The following is a 27,707-nucleotide window of genomic DNA, read 5'->3' as shown; positions in this document are numbered from 1 at the left end:
GTGAACTCAAATTTATCTTTTCAGTTTGTGCATCCTCCAGACTTTATGATGAAGTAATGGTCCTAAAGACAAACCAGGAAACAAAAATCCATTTTGTAAAAATTGGAAAATATCCAAATGCAAATCAACCAGAACTGGGTTGCAACACATCATTCTTTTATGTCCTTTCCAAATTTTAAAAGTGAAACTAACTCCGGTGCCAAATCCAATAATCACTTTCCTAGGGCTGGTCTTGGTACACACACAACAGCCCTCACGCGAACGCTGTGGGGAGACCCAGACATGCATGGAAGAGGAGCCTAGCCCCTGTTCTGAATATAGCAGGCTTCCTCTGGCCTTCAACAGCTCAGGCTTCAGACTGTGGTGCTATTCCCTAAGCAGCATGTGCTGCAGAGAAAATGCAGGACAAGTCTCTGAGGTGCCAGAAAACACACACTTCAAGAACAAGGAAAAGGAGGCCTCTGCGGATGTCCTGCATGGAGCTGTCCCTCTCCCCAGCCTCCAGTCTGGGGAGTTGAACCCTTTGACTATGAGTTGACCCCTTGGCAATGAGAAGCCCTGGATATTTCTGCTGTGACCATCACAAGTCTTGTATCACACGAGGCAGCTGGCTCTGTGAGTTCTTCCTTCTCTGAACTCCTGGCATCAAACAGCAATAGTCTGACCAGGAATACCACCATAGGAGGAAAGACAGGAGATCTCATGTCTCATGGAAAACCTCTCTACTTCCTGAGGTTAGGGGAATGTGGAACAAGGTGAAGAGGGAGTCTTCCTATTGGGGATGAATTTACGGAGGAGTCTTCATGTCAGAATGAAAATTGTCCTTTTCCCAGTAATTGCAAAACAATGGACAGTTGGAATTAGCTCCTGTGACTGTGCCAAGCCACTTGGTTTCAACAAGTATTTATGGAGCTCTGACAACCAGGACCTGAGCTAAAAAATGGAGGCAGGATGTCCATAGGCTCTACGCTCAAGCCATTTGGAATTTTGCAAGACTGGTGAGCATATCAAATGTAGATCAAGCACTAACTTGTCATCCCCAGGTCATTTGCATGAAGCAGGGATTCCCTTATGCCAGCCTGCAGATTCACTGGAGCAGATTGCTTTGGGAGCTTTCTAAAAATAAAGATCCCAGACCACATGCCAGGCCATTTCTATTCAGCAGATCGGAGTAGAGCCAAGGGAGTCTGCATTTTTTAACTCCCCAAATAATTCTCATGTGCAGTCAAAGGAATCAGCTAGCTGGCCGCCATCCTTGTACTTGTTTCTTATAGTCCACAAAAAACCCATCAGCAAATAAATCCCTTTGTCTCTTACTTTGAAACATGTTCATGGGTCTGTCCTATTTCATCATCTGCCTGACTTCTGCCTTGGTCCAAGCCAAGACCTCTTTGCAACAAAGCTTTCAGAAGAGGTCTTCATCTTTTGTTCCTACTGCCTTCCTTGCCACACTGCAATCTGTTCTCATCACACCAGCCAGTGTGACCCTGAAAATGTGGGTGGCAGGTTATACCACCATTGCACTCTGAACCCCCAGGGCCTTCTCATCTCATGGAAAGTGAAGTCAATGTTCTTATCATAGTTGCAGACCCCGTATGGTCTGTCGCTTTGTAAACTTTTAGAGCTCACCTCCAAAAGATGCCCCTCCAACCCTCCTGCTCCTCTCTGCTCTACCTACAGTGGGCTTCATGCTAGACTTGTGTGGGCTTCTTGCTGCTCCTGTTCCAGAGACTTTTAAAAATAAAAAGATTTATTTATTTATTTATTTGAAAGTCAGAGTTACTGGAGAGATGGAGGGGGGAGGGAGGAAGGAAGAGAGAGAGAGAGAGAGAGAGAGAGAGAATCTTCTATTTGGTGGTTTATTCCCAATTCTCAAGATGGCTGCAATTACCAGGGCTGGGCCAGGCTGAAGCCAGGAGCCAGGAGCTTCATCCAGGTCTCCCACATGAGTGACCATCTTCTACTACTTTTTCCAGGTCGCTAGCAGGGAACTGGATCAGAAATGAAGCAGCTGAGATGCTAACCAGCACCCATATGGGATGATGGCTTCACAGACAATGGCTATGCCACAACACCACAACCCTATGCCACACCAGCTTCTGCCTCCCAGCCCTTGTCCTCTCTGCTCCCTCTGCTTAAATGCTCTTCCCAAATGTCTTCATGGTTCATTCCTTCCCTTCTATCAGATCCTTGTTCAAAAAGCATATCAGGGAAATCTCTGAGATCTCAATTACCTATCTGCCCACTGCCCCCTCTCCATTGCTTTCCACATTCTTTTTTTTTAAAACTTTTATTTAATGAATATAAATTTCCAAAGTACGACCTATGGATTACAATGGCTTCCCCCCCATACCATCCCTCCCACCCACAACCCTCCCCCCTCCCACTCCCTCTCCCCTTCCATTCACATCAAGATTCATTTTCGATTATCTTAATATACAAAGATCAGCTTAGTATACATTAAGTAAGGATTTCAACAGTTTGCTCCCACACAGAAACATAAAGTGAAAAATAATAGATGATTTTTTTAAATGATGATGAAATCAGATCAGACCTATTGTCATGTTTAATCCCAGTGAGAGTCTAGTTGGGAATTGATAATTTCTTTCTTTTTTTTTTTTTTTTTTTACAGAAGATCAGTTTAGTATGCATTAAGTAAAGATTTCAACAGTTTGCACCCCCATAGAAACACAAAGTGAATATATATTTTTTGAGTACTCGTTATAGCATTAAATCTCAATGTACAGCACATTAAGGACAGAGATCCTACATGAGGAGTAAGTGCACAGTGACTCCTGTTGTTGACTTTACCAATTGACACTCCTGTCTATGGCATTCTTTCTTTATACTGCCAAATTCTCCTTCATGGCATTTATCACAATATTCACCAAACCCACCCCCACCTCCACTCTCACCAGCACCCCCTGTCATCAATTATTCAATGTTGCTTGGTTTACTTGTTTGGAGTCCATCTCCCACCCCTAGCATGAGAACAGGATTTGTTCTGTTTTATTCTGCCAGTTTATAGAACAGTCTGATACACAGAAATTGCTCCATAAATAATTTTGAATAGATACATTAATTAATATCCATGATGGTTTAGGAAGGCTACTCAAATGTAGTTTGCAAATGTATTAAGATATAAGAAAATATTGAACAACAAATATTTCTCAAGTGTCTCACACTTAGCAGTTCAGCTCTGAGTTGGGGTGCCTTGCATATGGGTTTGGGTCAAGAGAGAGCAGTAGATTGGCGGGATTACAAAACGCAGCAAATCTGAGACAATCCTAGCAATATGTAGTTACTGGGTCACAGATCCACAGTGACCACAGGGGGACAATTCTACTCTCATCATGTTTAGTAAAAACAGTAATGAAGCAATCTGGGTAGTTTTAGATACTTGTGTGATGTTAAATGTAAAGGCTTTTCTGACGACTGAAGATCTGGAGCCTGTATCTTGGTGGTCTGTCTGAATGCAGTTATCCTCGTTTGTTGTGCATCTTGGTTTTTGTGTCCTGGCTCTGTTGTTTCCCTGACTCTCAGTCGTCTCCTCTGCAATCCTCCAGGAAGGAGGCTGCCCCAAATGTTAGGATCTCCCGTCTGAGGGTGCTTTTAGATCTGGACGTCTCATGTTTTTATTTTTACTGCCTTTTAAGTCTTCATAAGTGAGTTTATAAATAACCTATTCCTATTTCTTTTTTTTTTAAAGATTTATTTATTTTCTTGAAAGTCAGAGTTACAGAGAGAAGAAGAAGCAGAGAGAGAGAGAGAGGTCTTGCATCTGCTGGTTCACTCCCCAGTTGGCCGCAACGGCCAGAGCTGCGCCCATCCAAAGCCAGGAGCCAGGAGCTTCTTCCAGGTCTTACCTGCAGGTGCAGGGCCCCAAGGACTTGGGCCATCTTCTACTGCTTTCCAAGGCCATAGCAGAGAGCTGGATCAGAAGCAGAGCAGCCGGGACTTAAACCAGCACCCATATGGGATGCCGGCATTGCAGGCAGCAGCTTTACTAGCTATGCCACAGCGCCAGCCACAACCTATTCCTATTTCAAGATACACACATATTTTCAGATATGAATTGTAAGGTGTCTGGCGCGTAACAGATCTTCCCAGGCAGACGAATCAATTAATTCACAGGCTTTTATTGGGGTTCTGCTCCCGGGAGAGGTTCCCCAGTCTCAACAGAGCAACAGTGCGGGGGCTGGGGAAGTCATGCATCAGAGATTGGGAGAGCTCCTTTTATAGATTCAGGGCACGGGAGTTAAAGGTTGAGGCGGGTCTGATCCTCATTGGTTGACCTTTAGGCACCCTCAGGGACCTTGACAAGGACTTTCTTCCCCGGAAGTAGGCCTCTCCATTCCCGGAAGTGTAGGCCTTCCCTGCTTGCGGATCCCAAAGCTATCAATGAATGATCATGTATAGGCGAATATATACATATGTGTTCCTTTCATTTATAATATACATGTTTCCTTTCATTTTAAAGATTAACATCAGTTGAAATTTTAGATTTGTATGTAAACAAAGATTAAAATATTACCTTTTACTTTATGTATTAGAGATTTGCCACATCATTGAGTATTTTAATGCAATTTAATGTTTTCTTGCAACCATGATTTATATCACATGTTCAACCTACGGTTAAAATAGAGGTTTTTTTTTTTTATTTTTATAACTAAAGCTGAATGAAAATTCCTTAATAGAAATTTCTGATCTTACATCTGATGATTTCCTCTAGACAAATTTCTAGAAGCTGGGTCACCAGGTCAACAGAAATAAAAAGAATTTTTCAACATGTTTCCAATCTGCTTTTCAGATGCATAATAGTGAAGGGCCTCCATATCATCAAAGGACCCACCGTTTTCACAAATGAAGACTGGCCATCTTTGATTTTTAAGACTTTGTTCAGGGGCCAGTGTTGTGGCTTAGCAGGTTCAGTGGCCACTAGCAATGCCAGCACCCCATATGGTTTGAGTCCGAGTTGCTCTGCTTCCTATGCACCTCCCTGCTAATGTGCCTAGGAAAACACTGGAAGATGGCCCAAGTACTTGGCCCCCCTGCACCCAGCTGGGAGATCTGATGAAACTCATGGCTGCTGGCATCGACCTGGCCGAGCCCCGGCCATTGTGATTGTGGCCATTTGGAGAATGGAATGAACCAGTGGACTGAAGATACTGAAGATTCTCTGGGGCCGGCACTGTGGCTCACTTGGTTAATCCTCCGCCTGCAGCGCCGGCATCCCATATGGGCGCCAGTTCTAGTCTCAGTTGCTCCTCTTGCAGTCCAGCTCTCTGCTATGGCCCAGGAAGGCAGTGGAGGATGGCCCAAGTGCTTGGGCCCCTGCACCCGCATGGGAGATCAGGAAGAAGCACCTGGCTCCTGGCTTGATCGGCGCAGTGCGCCGGCCGTAGCGGCCATTTGGGGGGTGAACCAATGGAAGGAAGACCTTTCTCTCTGTCTCTCTCTCTCACTGTCTATAACTCTACCTATCAAATAAATAAAAATAAAAATAAAAAGGTACTGAAGATTCTGTCTGTGTGTGTGTGTGTATGTCTTTCTCGCTCTAACTCAACCTTTCAAATAAAATAAAATTAAAACGAAATCTTTAATCTTTAAAAAAGACTTTGTTCATACTGTTCTGCTTAGAAAACTGGCACAATATTCATATTCCTCTTCACTTTTTCTCTTTTCAATTACCTTATTTTGCATGTTGAACTCTAATCCATCAGCATTTAATTTAGCATAGATGATGAAGAGACGGTTGACGCTTTGTCCTCTCATAGTTGACCCATTATCATTTTATGGGTAATTCTTTTTCCCACTGACTCATTGAAACTTATACATAATGTAGATTCTCATTATGATTTCTGTTGTCTGTTTCTGTCCCGTGCACTATCTGTACTAGCCCTGTACTGTGCACCTTCTGGCTGGACAGGTTCTCACTCTAATCCCTCTGGTAAAATTTTATTTGATATTTTGATGAATATATCCCTTCAGATAGACTTTCCAAATCCTCTTTAAGGTTTCCTATGAAAATTGCACATGAGATTTTGATCATAATAATATTAAAGCTGTAAAGGAACTGGGTGGTATTTACATAGTCAACAAAAGCTAGCATTCCTGTGCCAGATATAACTCCCTCCCCTGTCTTTAGTGAAGTCTTCTCCACCTCACACGCATGTGTTATGATCGTTGTTAAGAATAGTCTTTGGTATTTTTCCTTAACATTGCTATAGTCAGTAAGATTGGTTTTCTTTCATATCTTTTAAAAAGTGACCCATAGTACACAGGCAAACTATTCACTCATTCATGTACTCACTCATCAAATATCTAGCGCTTACTAAAAACTGAGCGCTTAGTACTTACCATCTACTGTGCTACACATTCATTGTTAATCAGTGGCTAAAACAATCATCTTTGTTTTATTAGAATTAAAAGTCCAGTGTGGCTAGCAGGCATCAACTTAGCAAGCAAATAAATTAATAAGATGAAAGAACAAAGAATACTAGGGAAATTCTATTTTAATATAGTGATCAGGGAGTGTCTCTCTGAGAAAACTATAATAAAACCAAAAACAGTTGGATTCAAGAAACGAGCAAGGCAAAAAGTGTGGGCATGAGAGTCTGAGGCAGAGAGAACAGTGTTTGAGTGACCCAGAGATAGGAAAGATCTAATGGAGGAGCAGAAAGTCAATCAGATTGATTGGAACAAAATGAGTAAGGAGAGGAAAGGTACAAGGAGCTCGAGGTGGATCAAGCAGGCAGTTTTTAGGATGAGGAGTTTGCATTTTAGTCTTTTTTGAACAAATGTCTATTTCTTCAAATGCTATATATTTGAGTAATTACTACATGCACATATACAAAATACAAAAAGTTCAGATTGTAAATCCAGGCTTCAGAGTTGCTGTCCCCAGAATTATCCAGTACCTTACTGAATAAGTCTGCATATAAAGATAGCAAATCTTAGCCCTTTGCTTTTTTTCTCCCTTAACATGCTGTTCAATTGTGTGGGTATAATTTGTCTAATCCTCTGCTCACGGCCATTTAGATTATTTCCAATGGCATGCTATCATACAGTAGTGTGAAATCCTTTGATGTTTACACAAGGGTGGTCGTAGTTAAAAAGTGTATAGAAGTAGAGTTACTGGGCTAATTAGTATTGTCAATTTTTATAGAAGCTGTCAAACTCATACATTCTTCAAATAGTTATGAGAGACTATTGTCCTCAAAATCTTACCAGAGTAGTATATCATCAAATTTTTGATCACTGAAACTTAGTTAAGTAAAAAATGACATTTCCTTTTTTATATCCATAAACACTTTGAATTTGTCATTGGAATCACACTTTTCTTCAATATTATTCCTACAATCATCCATGTTGATACATGCATTCACTTATTTTCTCTGCAGAGTAGTATTTTTTAATGCTTTACAAAATATCCATTCTACTGTTGATGGACATTCAGATTATTTCCCGCCCCTATGTAACATGCTGCACTGGATATCGTGGGCACATTTCCTAGGACCCTCCTGCAAAGGTGACTCTGAAGTGGGGAGTTAGAAGCCACAGCTGTAGGGATGCACAAATTAACATCAGTGTATACAGCCAAAGTAGCTGCACCTGTTCACATTCTCACCACCATTCTCCCCTTTCAACATTTCATAACCTAGTAGCTGGCTGTAGTGTCCCAAAACTATTTTCTCCATTTCTGTAATTTTTTATTCTCATTTTGTTTACATTACTTTTGATGCAGTAGAAATTCTTACTTTTGATTCAGTAAATGTATTAATCTACGGTTATTGGTTTGTACTATACAATTTACTTCTGTAGATTTTTTTTAACTTGGGAAAGCATATTAATACCTATTAATTCCATTCCAAAATTCAGAGGTTTAAAATGGCAACCATATATGTCTTCATGATTCTATAGCTTAATAGTTTGGGTTGGGCATACTTTAAAAATCTATCAAGGTAATAAGAATATTCTCCTAGATTGTCTCCTGGTCTTTAAGCAAATGATTTCAAAGTTTTACTCTTCAGTAGGATATTTATTTTTAGTGTTTTTGTTTTCATTTCTGTAGGTATCCTACACAATGAATAGAAAGCTTATTTATAACATCATATTTTAAGTGAAAAGAAATTGAATTTTCCAAATGCTTCCTTTCCACATATAAAGAGATGGTTGTATGTTTTTTAAAAGTTGTAAGTAGAGTAGATTACATTAGTTTGATAATGTGTAAAGTTACTTTATCTTTTCTCTACATTGATAGCTTCAATTTGCTAATATTATAAGTAGGAATTTCTCCCTGTGTTCATAAGTGAGATTTACCTGTTTTTTGCCTTTTTATATCAATTGTCTTAGTTTGGGTATCAAGGTTATACTATCCTTTCAGACTGAGTGGGTTGGTGAGTATTCTCTGTTTTCTATTGTCTGGAAGAGATAATGAAAATTTAAATTATTTATTCCACAATTACTTGCAGAGTGCTCTGATGAAGCCATCAGAGCTTATTGCTTCCCTTGTGGAAAGATTTTTAATTATGATTCCATTTATTTAATTTTCCTCATTTCTTCTTGAGTCAGCTTTGGTAAGGATATATTTTCAGAAATGTCTGAATTCCATCTAAGATTATGTATTAGCATTATAGTTCATAGTCTATTATCTTTGATTTCTGCAATATCTTTAATCATCTAATTTCCTTGCCTTAATATCGTATATTTGTACCTTTTCTCTTTTTGTCTTTATTAAGCTTCTAAGAAAAACAGTCTTTTCAGAGAGCAAATTACTGATTTTATTGATCTTATTTAATGTATACTTGTTTTTGTATTTCATTACCTGCTGATTCTATTTTATTTTTTCTACATACTTTGAGTTTATTCAAGTTCTTGCTTTCTGTGGTGTGATGTTGCTTTTAGCTTTGCTAATTTCTTAAGTTGAATGGTTAGACATGCATTTCAAACTCTCTCCTTTTTCTAATGAAACTTTTGTGACTATTGATTCCTTACCCTATGGTATTTTCATTATTCTTTGTCTATACATACTTCCCATTATGTTATATTCTTAAGTCATTGAGCTATTTAAAAATATTTTAAACTTTCAAACACTTGGTGTTTTCCTGGTTTTCATTTTACATTTATCTGTAACTTTATTAATTGTAGTCATTAACTGTAGTTTTTAACACTAGTTCTTTGAAATTTTCTTTTATTGTTGATTTTGTTAGTTTAAATCTTTTGTTGGGGACTGACTTTTGGTGGCCAAAATGAAATCACTTATCTTAATAATCAGCACATCAAGCCTATTAATAAATAGGCAAGAGGAATAAAAGGGGACAAGAAAGAGGCAATATGTGAAAACCTTTTACATTCTGAAAATATTACTGAAAAAAACAAGGAACCAACCGAACCAATGCTCACTAAGTGGCGAAGCAAAGAACAATAACAGGAAAAGTACAGGCCTTAATATGATGAAAATGGAAATACCACAGGGCTAGCTACCATTATTTTATAGCAATTAATAACGCTGAGTTTGTTACAATTTTCACTGAAATGGTATTATTGCATATAAAAAAACCTGAAGAAAATTTAGATGGAATAGATTAGCATTGTGTCATAGAAGGTTAAGCCAGTGCCTGTGATGCCTCATACCATGTGGGTGCCAGTTGTATCCTGGCTGCTCCATTTCCATTCCAGCTCCCTTCTAATGCACCCAGGAAACCAGCAAAGGTGGTCCAAGCACTTGGGCCCCTGCACTCACATGGGAGACCCAGAAGAAGCTCTGTGCTCCTGGCTTCAGCTTGGCACAGCCCTGGCCATTGCACCATTTGCGGAGTGAATCAGTGGATGGAAAGTCTCTCTCCCTCTGTATCTCTTCCCTCTCCTTCTGCAACTCTTTCAAATAGTAAGAATTAAATCTTTAAAAAAAGAAAAAAAGTTAGATTGAATAGAATTGGACTCTTTCTACAGTAAAAAATTAAAATAAATTTACTTTTCTTCAAAGACAACTCTTGAAAACAAAAGAGTATTTTAATTACAAATATTTCCTGCTGGGGCCTGCTCTGTGGCTTAGAGGATTAAGTCTCTGCCTGCAGAACCACCCTCTCACCTGGGCACTGGTTCCATTTCAGTCCAACTCCTTTTCTGATCAAGCTGTCTGCTATGGCCTGGGAAAACAATAGAAGACAGCCCAAGTTCTTGGGCCCTTGCACCCACGTGGGAAACAGGGAAGGAGCTCCTGGCTCCTGGCTTCAGATCCACTCAGTTCCGGCCACTGTGGTCATTTAGGGAATGAACCAGCGGATGGAAGACCTTTCTCTCTGTCTCTCCCTATTTCTGTTTGTAACTCTACTTCTCAAATAAATAAATAAAATCTTAAAAAATATATTTCTTCCTATCTAACAACCCATCCATAATAGCTGAGACTTAGGAGAGTCCTGGCAATTCTGTCATTTAATGAAATGTTATCAGCAGATTATAATCCAGAATAAATTTCTGAACACCCTACCATTTACATCATCATCCAACACTGGTAGAGATTACCCATATCATTCCTGTAGATCTTCACAACTGTGTAAAAATCACCAGGCCTTTGATGCTTTCATATTATGTACAGTTATGTGTTTAAATAACAAATTTGCTGTCCTTAAACCAACTGTGCTAAAGAATTATTTTTAATTTGTGGCTCATTTGCTCCTTTAAATAATTTTAAAAAGTTGTTCTTCTAAATAATATTCTTAAAAATTTTTCTGCTTGTATAAGATTTCCACTTCTCCATGATTAAAATTCATATTCATCTTTATCTTCATCAGCATCATCTTGCAAACACAAACCTGAGGTTTCTGTTTCCTTCTCTTTGACTTCATTTCCTGAGGCTAGCTTCAGACCCACTGTGCGCACATTTCTTACAAATGTTTGTTATAACCTAAAAAGATTATTTTACTAATTGTGGGGTATTATGTTCCATTTCAAAATCATTAATTGTCGGATCTATTTGAATTATCTATCTTTGATGACTTCTCTATCCAGTTGGTATATTAACTGTTGAAAATTATGCTAAAATAGATTTGTAAATAATTACAAAGATGAAAATCCTATTTCCATCATATATTTTGAAGCTGTATTCTTAAATGGATCCAAGTTCAAAGTTTTAAATCTTCCCGGTTAAGTAAACCTTTTGTAATTATTTAGTGGCCCATTTATCTCTAGTAATACCTCATTTCTTAAATTCTCTTATATCTGATACTTAAACAGCAAAATCACTTTTATTTTGTTTTTTTCTTTCAAACTTCTTATATTGCTTTATTTTAGGACTATCTCTTACAAATATTAGCTGAATTATTTTTGTCTTATTTGAAAATATCATCATAATTGAAGAGTAGGTCCCCTTTGTGTAACATTTTCCTTGACTGTTTCCAAGATTTTCTTTGCTTTTCAGCATTTTGACTATGATGTACACAGCATAGTTTGTATTAACATTTATCTTGTGTGTATTTTGAGCTTCCTGAATTTATAAATATGTCTTTATAAAATTTATAGAATTATACTGAATATTTCTTAAAACAAATTATTGTCTCCCATTCTTTCTTTCCTTCTGAGAATCCAATTATTTATATGTAGGACCTTTAAATATTGTCACTCAGATCACTAAAACCCTTTTAAAATATTTTTCTCTTGTTTCTTCAGAATAGGCATTATCTATATCACAACTTCAGGTTTATGGACTCTTCTATACTCTACATTCTGATGTTAATATCATCTAATTAATGTTTTTGTTTCCGATATTGTATTTTTCAGTTCTAGACTTTCCTTTTATTGTGATTTCTATTTCTCTGCTTATTTCCTCTATTTTCATTCATTATTTGCACGTTTGTTGTTATATCACTGGGAAAAGTTGTCAGAGTTGCTGTCATTTTTCTCTGCTAATTCAGCATCTGTATCAGTTGAGAATAGCCATCTGTTGATTATCTTTTCTCTTGAGAGTGTAATTTCAATGTTTGTTGTTTAATATGTATGCCTATGTCATGTATTTTTGTATTATATTGAAGACATTGTGAAAGCCATTGGGTTAAGAGGCTCGATCCTCTCACATTGCCCTGGGGATGGTGACTTTTTTTAAGGCTGCAATTAACTTTGTTGAAATCAAATAGAAATCTGTGTTTTGAACTGCAGTTCAATTTTCAGTTCAGTTCTTTTATCCTTACCACCACTGCTTGCTGTCTTCCAGGTAGTGTATGATTCAGGCTCCCTTACACTTAGTCTCTCTTTTATTGGATTCTTCCATCACTTTCCAGCAGCTATAGATGCTATTTGCTTCTTAAGCTCACCTGAATTTTCTATTTGACCCTCAGCTACCGCACTCTGACCCAACTATGATCTGCCCTCAGATTAAAGTCATAAAAATAAGGAGACTGACACTGTAATGTTCCTTTCTTCCACATATTGATTCTCTTCCCCAGGTTTCTTTACTGAGAGTAGTTTGGAAGTGAGAAAACGTGAAATTACAAAGCCCAATTTGAGAGTACAGCAAAGGTATTTGATGCCAAAGATTAAGTAGTAGACAAATCTGATATCTTCTCTTGAATTGGAAAGAAGAGTTGGATTCTATCCCAAGGCACATAAGGGCACTAAAGTCAAAATACAGTATTTCCCTTCAGTGGATAACTTTCCTCTATTTTATTAATCTCTTTTCCCCCCCACCTCCCCACAACTGATTCCCCAGCCCTTTAGGCTCATAGACTTTAGCTAGTGAAGGGGGAAGTTGAGGCAGCATAAGGAAGAGAGAAGCCAACCAGGCTCCAATCTTGCCTAAAGTTTCCAATACAAGTTCAAAGTCAAAACTTGCAGAGGAAGTGGCTTTAACAGATAGTGTGGCCTAGGAAGACATCTTTGAACAGATGGTATTTCACTCAAGATCTGAGTGAAAGGCATAGTTCTATTAGCATGCTTAAAACATTTGGATTACTACATAAAGATTTACCTTGAGAAAATGTTAAGGAATTATTGGCAAATTAGATTCTCGGGGTCATAGAAAATGTATCATAATTACTATAACACAACTCTCATCAATTCTCATGTTAATGTGATATTAATACAAAGAGAACAGATTCAGTGTAGTTCATAGATAAAATTCTAAGAATGTGACAATTCCCTTTCTCCTCCCTCCCCCCCTTTCTCTCTTTTTCTCTCTCTGTTTCTTTCTTTCCTTCCTTCCTTCCTTTTTAGTTTTGGGGATAACATGCTTTTAATTTACATTATAGTCAAAAGGTTAAGGCTCCATTAATAAAGAGTTCAACAAGCAAAAATGTAAAAACACCCTCACTCAGCAGCATTATAGGCAAGGCCCATTTTTTTTTTTTTTCTCTTTACTTCCCATCACTTTTTGTTTTACTTACCTGACCAGACTGTTTGAAATTCTGTTTTAGGTTGTGGCCCAGGCAGTGCTATTCATGTGTATGAACACGGCTGGAATCTTCATCAGTTACCTCTCAGACCGGGCCCAGCGTCAAGCCTTCCTGGAAACGCGGAGGTGTGTGGAGGCCAGGCTACGCCTGGAGACAGAGAATCAAAGACAGGTACCAGTTGGAAAGGCTGGGCATCCCAGTTATCCCCTAGTCAATGTCTGAATTGCATGAAGCTTGCATCCTGACTTGTTCTCTCAAAGTACCTGTCATGGGATTGCAGAATCTAAAATAGTAATGTTAGATTGATAAGTCAAAGTGGGTCCAACTAGCTCTCCACACTCACGTACTTGTTTCCCACAAAAATAAAATGATCATAGTCACAACACGGCTTTCTGCAACTTTTTTAAAATTTTTTTCTACTTATTTATTTGACAGAGTTGTAGACAGTGAGAGAGAGAGAGAGAGAGAGAAAGAGAGAGGGAGGGAGGGAGAAAGGTCTTCCTTCCGTTGGTTCACTCCCCAAATGGTCGCTAAGGCCAGCGCTGCCGATCAGAAGCCAGGAGCCAGATGCTTCCTCCTGGTCCCCCATGCATGTGCAGGGGCCCAAGCACTTGGGCCATCCTCTACTGCCCTCCCGGGCCACAGCAGAGAGCTGGACTGGAAGAGGAGCAACCGGGACTAGAATCCAGCACCCATATGGGATGCCGGCATTGCAGGCGGAGGATTAACCAAGTGAGCCACAGCGCCAGCCCTTTCTGGCACTTTTGATGATCATTTATGTTTGTCAACAGGATCATGCTTCCTAAAAATGAACAATCTCATTTTTTACCCTCCTTCTCTGAAACTGTACATTGTTATCAGATAACATTTTTCACTGCATAGAGATTTAAATGACAGAAAGCCCTTAGAAGAATCTTGTACATGTCTAGTCCATAATAGGTCATCTTAATTTTCAAAATACATATTACACATAATGCCAATCTCAGAATAAAGGATGAAACGGGAAAACTAGGTTGGTTTAGAGGAAGACAATGAGTTTCATTTTAGAGAGGCTGAAATAAGAGTTTGTTGGACATCCTGATTGACTGGATGTTATAGGAACTATGAAAATAGCTTTTGCCTCAGAGGCCACGTTTCTGGAGAAAGGCCAGCTTTTTACGGCAAGCATTTGGTACGTCAGCCTAGATGTCACTTAGGACGCCTGCAACCCATGTTGCAGTGCTTGGGTTTGTGTCCTGGTTCTGACTCCAGTCCCTGCTTTCTAGTGATGTGCATCCTGGGAGGCAGCAGGTAAGGGCCCAAGTACTTGAGCCCTGCCACCCACATGGGACACCTGGATTGAGTTCCAGAACCCTGGGTTCCACCTGGCCCAGCGGGCTGTTGTGGCCATTTGGGAAGTAAACAGCAGATGGAAGATCTCTCTCTGTCAGTCTCTGCCTGTCTCTGACTGTCTTACGAATAAATACAACTAAATAAATTTTTAAAAATTAGTGAAATGACATTAACTTTCAAAGGCTAAATATTTCTTTTATTGAAACTATTCATATATTCATACTATGTGCATACTATTGTTTCTGAAAACAGTTTTCAAAGAGAAATATCCAGAATGTATTGTAGAGATGATTTTAAAATTGACATAGAGTATCCTAAATCAAATGCTCCTGGTAATTCTCTGTTCAACACAAACATCAGGTTGTGCCTTACTAAGCTTGTTTCTTAAAGTTGTGCCTTGCTAGGTATATCACACCTGCTATTTTAAGGTTTAGACAGTGATGGCTTGAGAAATGACTTAAAAATAGCTGTCAAAAAAACCCTCTGTGTTTTTCCTCATGAATAACTTGATAAAATTATCAGAAAACATGGATATTTGAAGTGAATGGAGTCACATCTGTATGATGATGGATGAGGAAGACAGGTCAGAGGAAACCTGCCAAAGACTCGTGGTATCATCACCTCATCACCACAAAGTATTGTCAGAAGCATAGAGGAAACCATGGAATTTGCGAGTCCTGCCTTGAATTCACAAGGCTAAGAATGGGGAGTTTCTCAGTTACTATTTAAAACAATTGTGGAACCTCAATAATAATCTTATTGCAGTTTTCCTGAATAGCTCTTGGAATAATTTAGAAACACAACTTTAAGAAAGAAAGGATCTCGTACAATAAACATGAGAACATCCAACAACTTTGTATTATGTTGCTGTGCAAAACAGAACAGTTGCCAGATTGGCACATCACTCTTTCCATGGGATCTGTGCCAATTCAGAGAAAGCTGCTCTATCAATAATTGATTCAACTCTTCTCCATGCTCTGTCACAACAGGAGCCACAGTTGTGGGTGAGTTGTCAGGGATATCTGCTAGCAAGTGTTAATGAAATACTAAAGACACTGAAAGTTATTGCCTTTTCATATCTGTAAGATTCCCTTCTTTTTCCACCCTTCAAATTTCATGTCCTGGAATCACAATGATCCAGTAACCAGCATGTTGGAGGGATCTTCTACCTTGTTCGCAAATCTTTATTTTTATTAAGTTGGTAGAAGGAAGAAGAAATAACAACATACACAGGTGAGGACAGGGGAAACAATAATGCAGAGCTTAGGCCACTAGGTTTTGTGGCTGTCCTGCTCCTTAATTGGCTCACCTAAGCCTCTTCACTCTCAGCTTAAGTTCCTCATGGCACAGTACCTTTTTTTTTTTTTCAGCATTGCATTTGCCTCAGATGAGATGCTGTGTATAAATTAGCATCAAACTACAAGTAGATCTCATTATTTTCATGGATGAAATATAAGAAAAAGACTAACTTTTGATAGAAGGTTCTTTGTGTTGAGGATTAAGTAAAATATGCTGTGGGCTTTTGAATCCTAAGTTTACAACCATGATAAAGTGTGCTTGACAAACTCCCTTCCTCCAGGGTATGTCTGACATTGCCAGCTCTGTGTCATTCAGTGCTAAAGTTACTTTCCATGAACATTTGATCTCTGCTTCAGGTTTCTGTTTTCCCCGAGAACTTCCTCAGTGGTAGACGGTCAGTGACCAGCGGAGGATATAGGCTTTCAAAGGAGACTGCCCTAGATTTGAAACCTTTGTTACTATTTTAGTGAGGCTGAACAAGCTCCAATTCTTAATTTCTCCATCTATAGCATAGGGATAATAATACCCTGCCTGAAAAATCTCCTTAATGGTGAGAAATATTGTGCACAACTCAGTGAGGAGTTTCTATTTGGCTAAATTGTGTATAATTATTTCTATGAGTCAGCCAACATAGCTCAGTCCCAAGAGGACTCTTTTGAGAACACATTAAGGATTGAAATAATTTAGAGTTATTTACATGGAGGCAAATCAAAATTGTGGTTCTCCTCAGGTATACAGCAACCAGAGCTCAGAATAAGCCTCTATATAATATTTTAAATTATCATGTGCCATTGACAAATTCATTTCTATTTACCTTTCAGCAGAGCTAACTGTAATATGCTTGTTAAGAATCTTTTATCCTCTGAAAGAGACACTGTAAGTGCCAAAGTGACAGAATATACTTTATTCTTGGATAATTATCCCAAAGGAGTCAAAAGATATTTTTTGAAATGCAGAATCAAGGAGATCATATTACATATAGTTGATTGTTTTGTAGGGTTTTTTTTTTTTTTTTTTTTTTTTTTGGACAGGCAGAATGGACAGTGAGAGAGAGACAGAGAGAAAAGTCTTCCTTTGCCGTTGGTTCGCCCTCCATTGGCTGCCACAGCCAGCGCACTGCCCTGATCCGATGGCAGGAGCCAGGTACTTATCCTGGTCTCCCATGGGGTGCAGGGCCCAAGTACTCGGGCCATCCTCCACTGCCTTCCCTGGCCACAGCAGAGAGCTGGCCTGGAAGAGGGGCAACCGGGACAGAATCCGGCATCCCGACCGGGACTAGAACCCGGTGTGCCAGCGCCACAAGGTGGAGGATTAGTCTAGTGAGCCGCGGCGCCGGCCTTGTAGTGTTTTTCAAGCACTGATTTTATCTCATGTTAGAATACAAAGTTAATATTTAAAAGATTTATTTTTTAAATCATGAATTGACTTATTGAGAGTCTCTCTGAACAGCAAGTCTGATGGACATTGGGAATACAATAGTGATTAGCTATCAGTTCCTAGCCTGACAGAGTTTGTCAGGTATATAAGGAAACAGACAACTATATAGACCTACAACAATGCTGGATGGGTCAAACCTAAATGAGCTTTTATCCTTGCAGAAGGCTACACAGAAGAAATGCTGCCTGAGCTGACATATGGAAAGAATTTAGCTCAGTAAAGAAGTGAAAATCATCCCCGCAAAGGTCAAAACCATACGGAAATATCTCCAAGAGAGAGCATAGCTTGTTGGGGAAAATTTTTGAGCAATTTAGATTAATTCATCCATTTAAATATTTATCCAATTCATTAATTCATGATGTAGATACACTGAAAAATAAACTTAATACTTACTCATGGAACCTGGTAGGTGAATAGATTGTTGGAAGACAGGGAAGGCAGAAATTAGAATGATACTACTGGCAAGAAGGATGGAAACACTGGTGGTAGGTTTTCTTTGATACCTTCAAAAATGTGTATTTCAATGAGACACTACTACTTTTCACTCAGTGAAAAAAATCTACTTATCAGATATCAACTATGCATCAGGAGTTCTTCAAAGTGCTGTATGCATGAAAGTGAATAAACACTACTACAGATCTCGATTACAGCATGCTACACTGGATCTCAATTACTGCACATCTGTCAGGATCAACTGTGAGCCCTTGAAGAATGTCCCCATGGTTCATTCCTCTAAATATCCCATCTGACAGTGACCAAAACCCACTGCAGAAAATATACTTATGAAGTAACTGGGATCATCAGTTTTTCATGATGGTTGCCAATTGTTGTTACAAATAAAAACGGTCAAGCACTAGCTAGAAAGAAGCATGCGATCCATGCTTTCTCTTGCTTTGTGGTCCCCATTATATAATGTGATGTGTGATGCTCTGGGAAACAGGTTTTCTTTTTTCAATATCTTGAATTTCATGGATGGTTCTTGAAGTCCAAGAACCAAGAAATGTTAGAACACCTTGTTCAGTGTTTCTAGGCTTTTAACTAAGTTTTTAAAAACTAGGTTTTTAACTAAGCTCTTTGAAGATGATACTCAATTTTACATCTCACTTCCCTTCCATGGAAGCTGGTACAGTGCCACCAGAATGTATTGAGTGAGTCCAAAGCCAGAATTTTTAATTTAGATGATTTTCCACAAGAGACTGAATCCATATTAGCCCTTTCCTTTGGGAAGGCAAGCACATTGTCTTTTTTTAACCACAGTTTTCAACCAGCACAGAGAATACTAATTATCTGCTGTCTGTTTTCCCAGTCTTCAGCCTCTTTTCCTCCAGTCTGTTCTCAGTCTTCAGATCTTGGCATGGCCCAGAACCAGTGTAGTGTATATGTTAACAAAAAACCCAACAGCCTTTGGAGAATCTGAGTTCTAATCCCTCTTTCTGTATTTCCTGAATTTGGGGCTTCATGCAAACTGCTTCTCTGAAGACATTGGTGTTATGGGTATAAGATGAGCATAGTGGTTAAACCTGTCTTCCAATGTTTTGGTGATGGTTAAGGATGAATGGTTCTTAGTCCAAAGCAGTGTAAATGCTTAAGGCATATTATAGAGACTATTGTTATGGTGGTGACATGATATCTCTCATCTCAGCAGGAAAACCCTCTGGCTACCACATTTCCTCAAAGTCCTCATGCATGGTGCAACAGAGTTTCTGGGATCTAGCGCATATTCTTTCCACAAGAATTCTTCCCAATCCCCTTCCCTCTTCCATTGTACCAAATGACCACCAGCTCCTTGAGCTGCTAATTTCCAACTCTGTGCCATGGGGTCTTTTCATCAAGGAAAGTCAGCCTACATCTTGTTGTGTCTCTGGTCATCTGTTTCAGCATGACTCCCTCCATTAGATCTTAGAGTTAAAAAGCCTCTCTTAATGCCCCCATATACAATGAGCATAAACTTTTCTATAGAATGGGGCATACTTGATAGCATATACTAATCTGTGTTTCTTTCTCTCCAAGACCACTAAAGACTACTGAAAGTAGCTAAAGTAACTACTCAGATGAATGGGTAAAGAAAATATCACACACACACACACACACACACATAATGGAATATTAGAGAATATCATGTAAAGTGAAATAAGCCAGATACAAAAAGATAACTAGCATATGTTCTCTTTCATATGTGTAAGCTGAAAAATCCTCAATCTGAATACAGAATAATTACTAGAGCCTTGGAGGGGTAGGTGGAGAGTAAAGAATGTTTGAATAATGGGTACCAAATCAAAGTTAAGAAAAAGGAATAAGCATAGTGGGGTGACTATAGTTCACAATAACCTTTTATATATGTCATAAGCAACTAGAACAAAGACTAAAGCCTTCAATAAATAGATAATTTTGGAACCAGCATTGTGGTATAATGAGTTAAGCCACTGCCTGCAATATCGGCATATCATATGGGTGTCGGTTTGTGTCTCAGCTGCTCCACCTCCAATCCAGTTCCTTGCTGGTGCAACTGGGAAAGCAGTGGGAGCTGGCCCAAGTCCTTGGGCCCCTATCCCAAGTTCGAGACCTGGATGAAGGTTCTGGCCCCAGGCTTCAGCCTGGTCCAACCCTGTCCATTGAAAGTTGAAGCCATTTGGGGAGTGAACCTGTGGATGGTAGACATTCTCTCTCTAGATAGATAGATAGATAGATAGATCTTCTTCTGACTCTGCCCTTCAAATAAATAAAATAGATCTTAAAAATTAAAATAATTTCAAAAAGGAGAACTTTTTGACTACCCTGATTTTGACTACGCTGCACATTAAATACATGTATTAAAATGTCACATGGTAGTTCATAAATATATATAACTATTGTTAGGAAAAACTCTTTTGAAAGCAACTTCTCTATGTGTTTCATCTGATTCCCTGGTATTTATCTACCACAGTGACTAGAATACAAGACTTTTGGATTCAAGTATATTTAACTGATTTACACTGAATTCAAACTTTGGTTCCTGTTTCGTTTCTACCTACAAAAAAAAAAAAAGAAAAAACAAACTCACCTGTGTAAACAGGTTTGTGCCCAATGTGACCTTCATTAAAAATGTGCTGCAGGAGTAACCTTATTCCATTCAGTAGATACTGGGACAAACAATGCAGTGTCCTCAACAAAATCTGCGAGGGGAATTTTCCATCTGGAAGCTACAGCTTGGAAAATCTCTCTTTAGAGAGTTAGGTTCTAATTATTATGGTTTTTGTAATCCCATTTCTCTTCCCAAATGGCCCAAATGGCCCATATTTATCTTTAATATTAAAATGAATTAATTGTTTTTCTTTCAGCTTTGAGGATTGTATAAACCTCCGTATGGTAATCATGACATTTCGAGGTGTCTCAGAGGCTCTGGGGGCACTGGAATAAAGTTCTTGGCTACACCATATGTTATAGCAGCAGGAAGATTATTTTTAAATGCAGCAGATGTTTCAGCTGTATTAAAGTGATTCCATTTAACTTAAATAACTCTGTTAGACAATACCGGTGTAAGCTAATGGTCCAAAGAAAAGATTGTTGAAGAAAGTTGGGTTTGTGAATGCCTTCTGAGTTAGGTGGTTTTGTTTATGTTGGTATCTCATAGATCTAGGGGGCTTTTTAAAGCTATAGATTCTTTTATCCAGTAAGGAAGAATTTTGTCAACGATCTATTCAAAGAAAATTCACAGTTGACCTCAAAGTGGCAGAATCTCAGAATATGTGTTGTTCCTGCTCTTTTTTTAAACTTTTATTTAATAAATATAAATTTTCAAAGTACAACTTTTGGATTACAGTGGCTTTCCCCACCCCCCATAACTTCCCTCCCACCTGCAACCGTCCCATCTCCCGCTCCCTCTCCCATTCCATTCACATCAAGATTCATTTTCAATTATCTTTATATACAGAAGATCAATTTAGTATATATTAAGTAAAGATTTCAACAGTTTGCACCCACACAGAAACACAAAGTGTAAAATACTGTTTGAGTACTAGTTATAGCATTAAATCACAATGTGCAGCACATTAAGGACAGAGATCCTACATGAGGAGTAAGTGCACAGCGACTCCTGTTGTTGACTTAACAATTTGACACTCTTGTTTATGGCATCAGTAATCACCCTAGGCTCTTGCCATGAGTTGCCTAGGCTATGGAAGCCTTTTGAGTTTGCCAACTCTGATCTTATTTAGACAAGGTCATAGTCAAAGTGGAAGTTCTCTCCTCCCTTCAGAGAAAGGTACCTCCTTCTTTGATGGCCCATTCTTTCTACTTGGATCTCACTTACAGAGATTTTTCATTTAGTTTAGGTTTTTTTTTTTTTTTTTTTTCCCCAGAGTGTCTTGACTTTCCATGCCTAAAATACTCTCCTGGGCTCTTCAGCCAGATCCAAATGTCTTAAGGGCTGATTCTGAGGCCAGAGTGCTGTTTAGGACATCTGCCATTCTATGAGTCTGCTGTATATCCCATTTCCCATTTTGGATTGTTCTCTCCTTTTTAATTCTATCAGTTAGTATTAGCAGACACTAGTCTTGTTTATGTGATCCCTTGGACTATTAATCCTATCATTATGATCAGTTGTGAAATGAAACTGATTACTTTGACTAGTGAGATGGCATTGGTACATGCCACCTTGATAGGATTGAATTGGAATCCCCTGGCATGTTGCTAACTCTACCATTTGGGGCAAGTCCGATTGAGCATATCTCAAAATGTACATCTCCTCCCTCTCTTATTCCCACTCTTATATTTAACAGGGATCTTATAATTATCCTCCCCAGTATATAATACTCTACTCTTGCATGTCCAGTAGAACTTCCTGTGATGTTGGAAATTTTCTGTATCTGCATTATCCAAAGGCCATAAACCACTTGTGACTATTGGGCAGCAAATGAAAGCAAGTGAAATGTGGACAATGTGATTAAGGAGCTAATTTTTTATTTCCATTAATTTAAAATTTAATAGCAAAATATGACCAATGGCTCCATATTAGATGGTGCATCCTTGTATTCTAGACTTTTCCACACTACTTAATTAATTAGATATGGTTACGAGTAACAATGACCACTTCCTTCTCACTTAAGAAAAAAGACAGGGTTTATTTTAAAATTGTAAGGATAAGTCAAAAAATTCTTAGAAAAGTAATTCAGAGCCCTGGAAGGGCCCAGAATCAATAAATAGAGCCGCTAAATTTCCACAGAGCTTCCTTTCCATCCTTGAATCCTTCTCTATGTCTGCTATATTCTCTCCTTCTCTACAAGTTAATTTTCTCTGCTATGTACGCCATATGGTAGAAAATGGCTGCCACAAACCCTCAAAAGTTTACACCTGCTTTGATCTGCATAGGAGTCCAGAGTGTAAAAGATTTTTGGGGGAGAACACAAAATAAACATATATTCAAAGTCTCAAAGAGTTCATAGTGTAGAGGTAAAATCCAAAACTACAGGAGTTGAAATATTGTTAGATAGGCTTTGGCTAGGTGTCTTTCCCAAGATCAATCATGAGAGACAGCATCGCACAACAGAACAGCAGCTGTTGGGAGCACTTCTCTGTGCGGTGGGTAATTTCCAGAGAGGAATGGAAGTGCTAATGTAGTCTTCCATTCTCTAAAGTTTTTGCTCAGTATCCCTGCTCTTCCAATCACACATCAGCAGTATCCTGTCCTCCTTGTCTCTGCAGCTCCAGAGACTGCTGACTCACCCTCCACCCCCTTCCTGTGAAGCACTCTCTTCCTTTAATTGCTCTATGGAGCTCTTGATTTTCTTTCTTGTCTTTCAGGTTTCTGTGTGTCCTTCACAGCTCCTTCTTCCTCTTCCTAAATCCTTCGGTATCGGCCTTCTCCAAAGGCCTTTTCTTGACTCCTTTTTTTGGTTCATCTATTGACCCTCTTTGGTAATTCATCATGACTTCAACCTTTGCTTCATGATTGTTCTCACATCAATATCTCCAAAGACCATGCTCTCTTCTAAGCTTCACACACCTGTCACCAGCATTCTCCTGGGTGTCTTCACTGGCATATCCCATAGCTGTCAATGGCTCAGTCCATTCATGAACTCTCATTGCCCCCCAAAAATGCCTCTCTTTCTCTATGACATATCCATCCACATTAACCATGACACCGATTCCTGTGATGCCATTTCTACTACATATGTACTAGCTGAACCTTTGCTTCCTTTACTAAGACTGTATGGTCTAAAGGATTCCACAAAATAATTTTCTATCTGGTACTAACCAGTTTCTAACCAATGTGAACTGGTCTAGTAACCTGGAATCATGTCACCCTAAAATTATTCTTGAAAAAGGAACTGTATTTTCCTTTTCCCAATTTTTCTTATGAGCTGTGAAATAGGAAACTCTAAATATATTGTTTGATGGAAATGTGTGGAACATAAAGCCAAACCTACCATTTCTCTTGATTGTCCTTGTCGCTTTCTATCTCACGCGAGGCAAGGATCCATTGGTCCTTATTTCTCCAGAGAGTAGGATTCTTGGGTTATAGATCGTTACAAACTCATTGCCTTTGGGTGGGGTAAGAGTATGTCTCCTTCTTTTCCTCCATGGGACTCACCCATGCAGGCCACTGCCCTCCTCAACAGGAGCCCATAATGCTGTGAACCCCACAGGAGCCAACCTGCTCTGCCTCTGGCCAGGAAACTGTGGTTACGACAGAAAAAAGGAAAAGGAAACCCATGCTTACTCCTTTAAACAAAGCCTCTGTTCCCTTGCCAGTAATAAAGAGTCTGTTTCCATATCTGTTTCTCAACCGGTTCATTTGAGAGGTAAGGTTATAACTAACCCAAAACTCAAAACCACAGCAGGGACTATTACTCTATCAGGATCATCTTCTCAGTGCCTGATCTTGATGTTATACTAATGCCCCTCGTCTGCAACTGCCCATCAAACACAAGCCAGTCTCATTGCAGCCCAACACAACCCAGGTGCAGCCAGACTATTCAACTGTGTCACTTGCTTCTTCCTTCCTTGTATTGCAACACTCCACCTCAACCAGCAAACACGTAGTGCACTTTTATGCCTTTGACTCTTTGCTGGTCATTTCCCATGTGCCCTCTAGATCCAGTCTCCATCCTTCTTTGCTCCAAGAAGCTGAACTTTATTGATTGCATAAATCAGTTAATTACCATCTGGCTTCTAGGCGGTATGGCCAATGGGAGGCACTGGAAGGAGATGGCAAGGTAAGAAGCCAGATAGGTCCATGTGTTTATAGCTCCATCTCACCCTGATGCATTCACTGAGTCTATGTTCCCTAGCTAAGGTCACAGTTCCTATAGGGGAACCCTCTGCTATACTGCAGGTCTGCCAGGTTTCAGAAATTGTGGCTTTCACTTTCGGGCCTTGGGGTGCTTTTCGATCCCTTGTTTGGGTATTTTAACTCTTCACTAAATTATCTTTAATATTCTTTTGAAGTATGACTGTGTTGTGTCAGGACCCTAAATGAAATGCTTCCGTGGCTCCCTTTGATGGAATGCTCTGCTTCCTTTCTGTCTGTATTTGTGAGGCAGCTTAGTAAAACAAAAAGATATTGGGCTAGGCATCAGAAATATCTCTGCTGTATCCAATAGGGTAGCTATTATCTTAGGTGGATGTTGGGCATCTGTAATGTCCCTGGTCTAAAATATACTTTGAGTGTAAATTTTCTCCTACATCAGATTTTGAAGGCAACACTAAGAAAAAGGATTAAGATCTCATTCTCAACTTTTTACATACTATTTACATATTGATTACACATTAGAATGATATTTGGGGTGTAAGTAGTTAATCAGGATATGTTTTTAAAATTAATTTTAATAGTTTCTATTTTTAAATGCTATATGTGACTCATATTGTATTTCGACCAGAGACTTTCATGCTGGTGCCATTTTTGTTTCTAATTTGCTGAGGTGACTCTGGACACGTTGTCAAACCATGTTGTGCATGAGTTTCCTCACCACTCAATTAGAAATGATCATTCCTGCCCTAACCCATGGGGGTGTTTTGAGAAACAAATAACATACTGTCTGAACAAGTGTTATTTCAACTGTAAAGAACTCTACAAATGCTGAGGCTATTTCTGTGAAAATCTCACCAACGCCCAATCTGATGCTCAGATGTCCCTCTTTCAGAAGCCTCCTCTAATGCTTCCAGTTGTAACATTTCTTTTAACTTGGCACTTAGAGAATTTTAGTTAATGTGGGTTTTCCCCACTCTGTTTTGCATCAAGTTTAACACCATGGTCTCCTCTAATTGCAAGGAAGGTTCTGAGCGGTGATAGGAGTCCCAAAGCTAAGGATCTTAGGCCTTCCTGTAATAGCTGATGTCACTCAAAAGACAGTCTATGCCGTGTGGGTGGGTTGCCAACTCTCACACTTCGTCTGGCTGCTTGGTTCTCTGCAGTCTTTCCAGCAGGTTATTTGTATTTTGTGACATGATGGAAGGCATGAAGGCTCTGAAGAAGACCATCCCTGGATTTGATTCCTACTTCTAATTCCATATTTGATAACCTTAGGCACAACATTTAAACTCTGAATCTACATCCTTCATCTGTCAAAGGTGAAAATCTACATCTCAAGATTGCTGTGAGGAAAGTAAGCAACACGTAGGAATCCCTGGCCTCCACTGGCTAGAACAGCACAGTCTCATGAGAACATGAGAATGGACGGCCGTAGTTGATTCTTGAGCTACTGAATCACCTGGGCTAAATCCTATTTCATAGCAGAAGATACTCTAATTCCACCAACTGTAGTTTTCTTTCTTGTTATTTGTGTTCTTACTCAGATTGGCACCCATGAGCAATACTAATTTGAAATACTCCCATTGAACCTAAGAAAGGCTATCACCCTGTGCTCATTTGCATACCATTAACATTTCCAGAGGCAGTCCAGAAACAGGACATCAATCACCATCACAGCCCGGGCACCTTTGATCCAGGTGAAGAAGCGGAGGAGCAGCCAGGGAGCCACATGGGGGCATTTTATCTCATAAATCTGTGCAGAGAATTTTGACTAAAGAAATTGGAGCAAGAAACTTAATACAGCACAGCTATAAAATGCTGAAGGGAAGACAAGCTCTGCTGCCTTGATACAGCTAAAGGCACATGTCACAAGTGTTAGTAGAATGAAGCAGGAGAAAAATAAAATATGTATTTTCTGAATATGTATTTTGTGAAAAGTGATCCATGCTGAAAATAGCTTATTTTAGGTGGATTTGAGTACAATTCCATGACCAGAAGTCTACATTCTCTGTTTTGCATAAACCACACCCAAAAATATAGGTTGACCATAAAATAGGGGAAATAAATTATAGGTAGTTTCAGAGTAATCTTGATGCAAAACCATTTGAGAATTTCTCTGGTTTTTTTTTTCCTAATCTTTTGAAAACAGATTTTAGTTTTTTGTTTTTTGACAGGCAGAGTGGACAGTGAGAGAGAGAGACAGAGAGAAAGGTCTTCCTTTGCCGTTGGTTCACCCTCCAATGGCCGCCGCGGCTGGCGCGCTGCGGCCGGCGCACCGCGCTGATCCGATGGCAGGAGCCAGGAGCCAGGTGCTTTTCCTGGTCTCCCATGGGGTGCAGGGCCCAAGCACCTGGGCCATCCTCCACTGCACTCCCTGGCCACAGCAGAGGGCTGGCCTGGAAGAGGGGCAACCGGGACAGAATCCGGCGCCCCGACCGGGACTAGAACCCGGTGTGCCGGCGCCGCTAGGCGGAGGATTAGCCTAGTGAGCCGCGGCGCCGGCCGAAAACAGATTTTTAGAATGAAATATTTGAGTATTTCCATAGCATTCAATTTATCTTTCATAATAACAAAAGCTTACTTTCTTTTCCCAATCTTATTTGTTGCTTACATGATACTTAATTTGTGTGCAGTGATAACAAATACAACTAATATACACAGATTTAGGGACAAATATTACTGCCTCTTGGTAACTGGTATAGCAGAAATGGTGGGTAGATTATATAAGACCAGTTATCTGCAACTGGTTATGGAGAGCCTCCATCAGTAGAATAAGCTAGTGAATCAGTTAAGTGGGTAGCTATTATAATGTAAGGCAGTTTGGCAGGTTACTTTTGAAAATCCAGAAATTCCAGGTATATCTTTAAAACATACTGAAATTACTCTTGATTAGTAGTTGGAGTCTACGAAGTTAAAACTCAGGCTGAGAACTCTGATTTCAGAGCAAGCAGAAACCTGGCATCAGTGAAATAATCATTTTATCCTCCACTTGTTAAGTATTTCCTATCTTACTAAATAGCACC

At 39.3% G+C, this 27,707-nt stretch overlaps 1 protein-coding gene across 5 annotated transcripts in view; it reads left to right on the top strand.

Moving 5' to 3' along the window:
* ADCY8 (adenylate cyclase 8) overlaps nt 1-27,707 on the top strand; it is a 250,150-nt gene that overhangs the window by 38,243 nt on the left and 184,200 nt on the right. For all 5 annotated transcript variants that reach the window (XM_089335713.1, XM_051844023.3, XM_051844024.3 and 2 more), the window contains exon 2: nt 13,410-13,559. In XM_089335713.1, coding sequence (XP_089191839.1) covers nt 13,410-13,559 — 150 coding nt within the window. The remainder of the gene's footprint in view (nt 1-13,409; nt 13,560-27,707) is intronic.

This window comes from Oryctolagus cuniculus, chromosome 6 (assembly GCF_051225735.1).
Source record: "Oryctolagus cuniculus isolate XC-2025 breed Fujian yellow rabbit chromosome 6, ASM5122573v1, whole genome shotgun sequence".
In the NCBI taxonomy this organism is placed as follows: domain Eukaryota; kingdom Metazoa; phylum Chordata; class Mammalia; order Lagomorpha; family Leporidae; genus Oryctolagus; species Oryctolagus cuniculus.
This window is presented reverse-complemented; position numbering and strand designations above follow the sequence as displayed.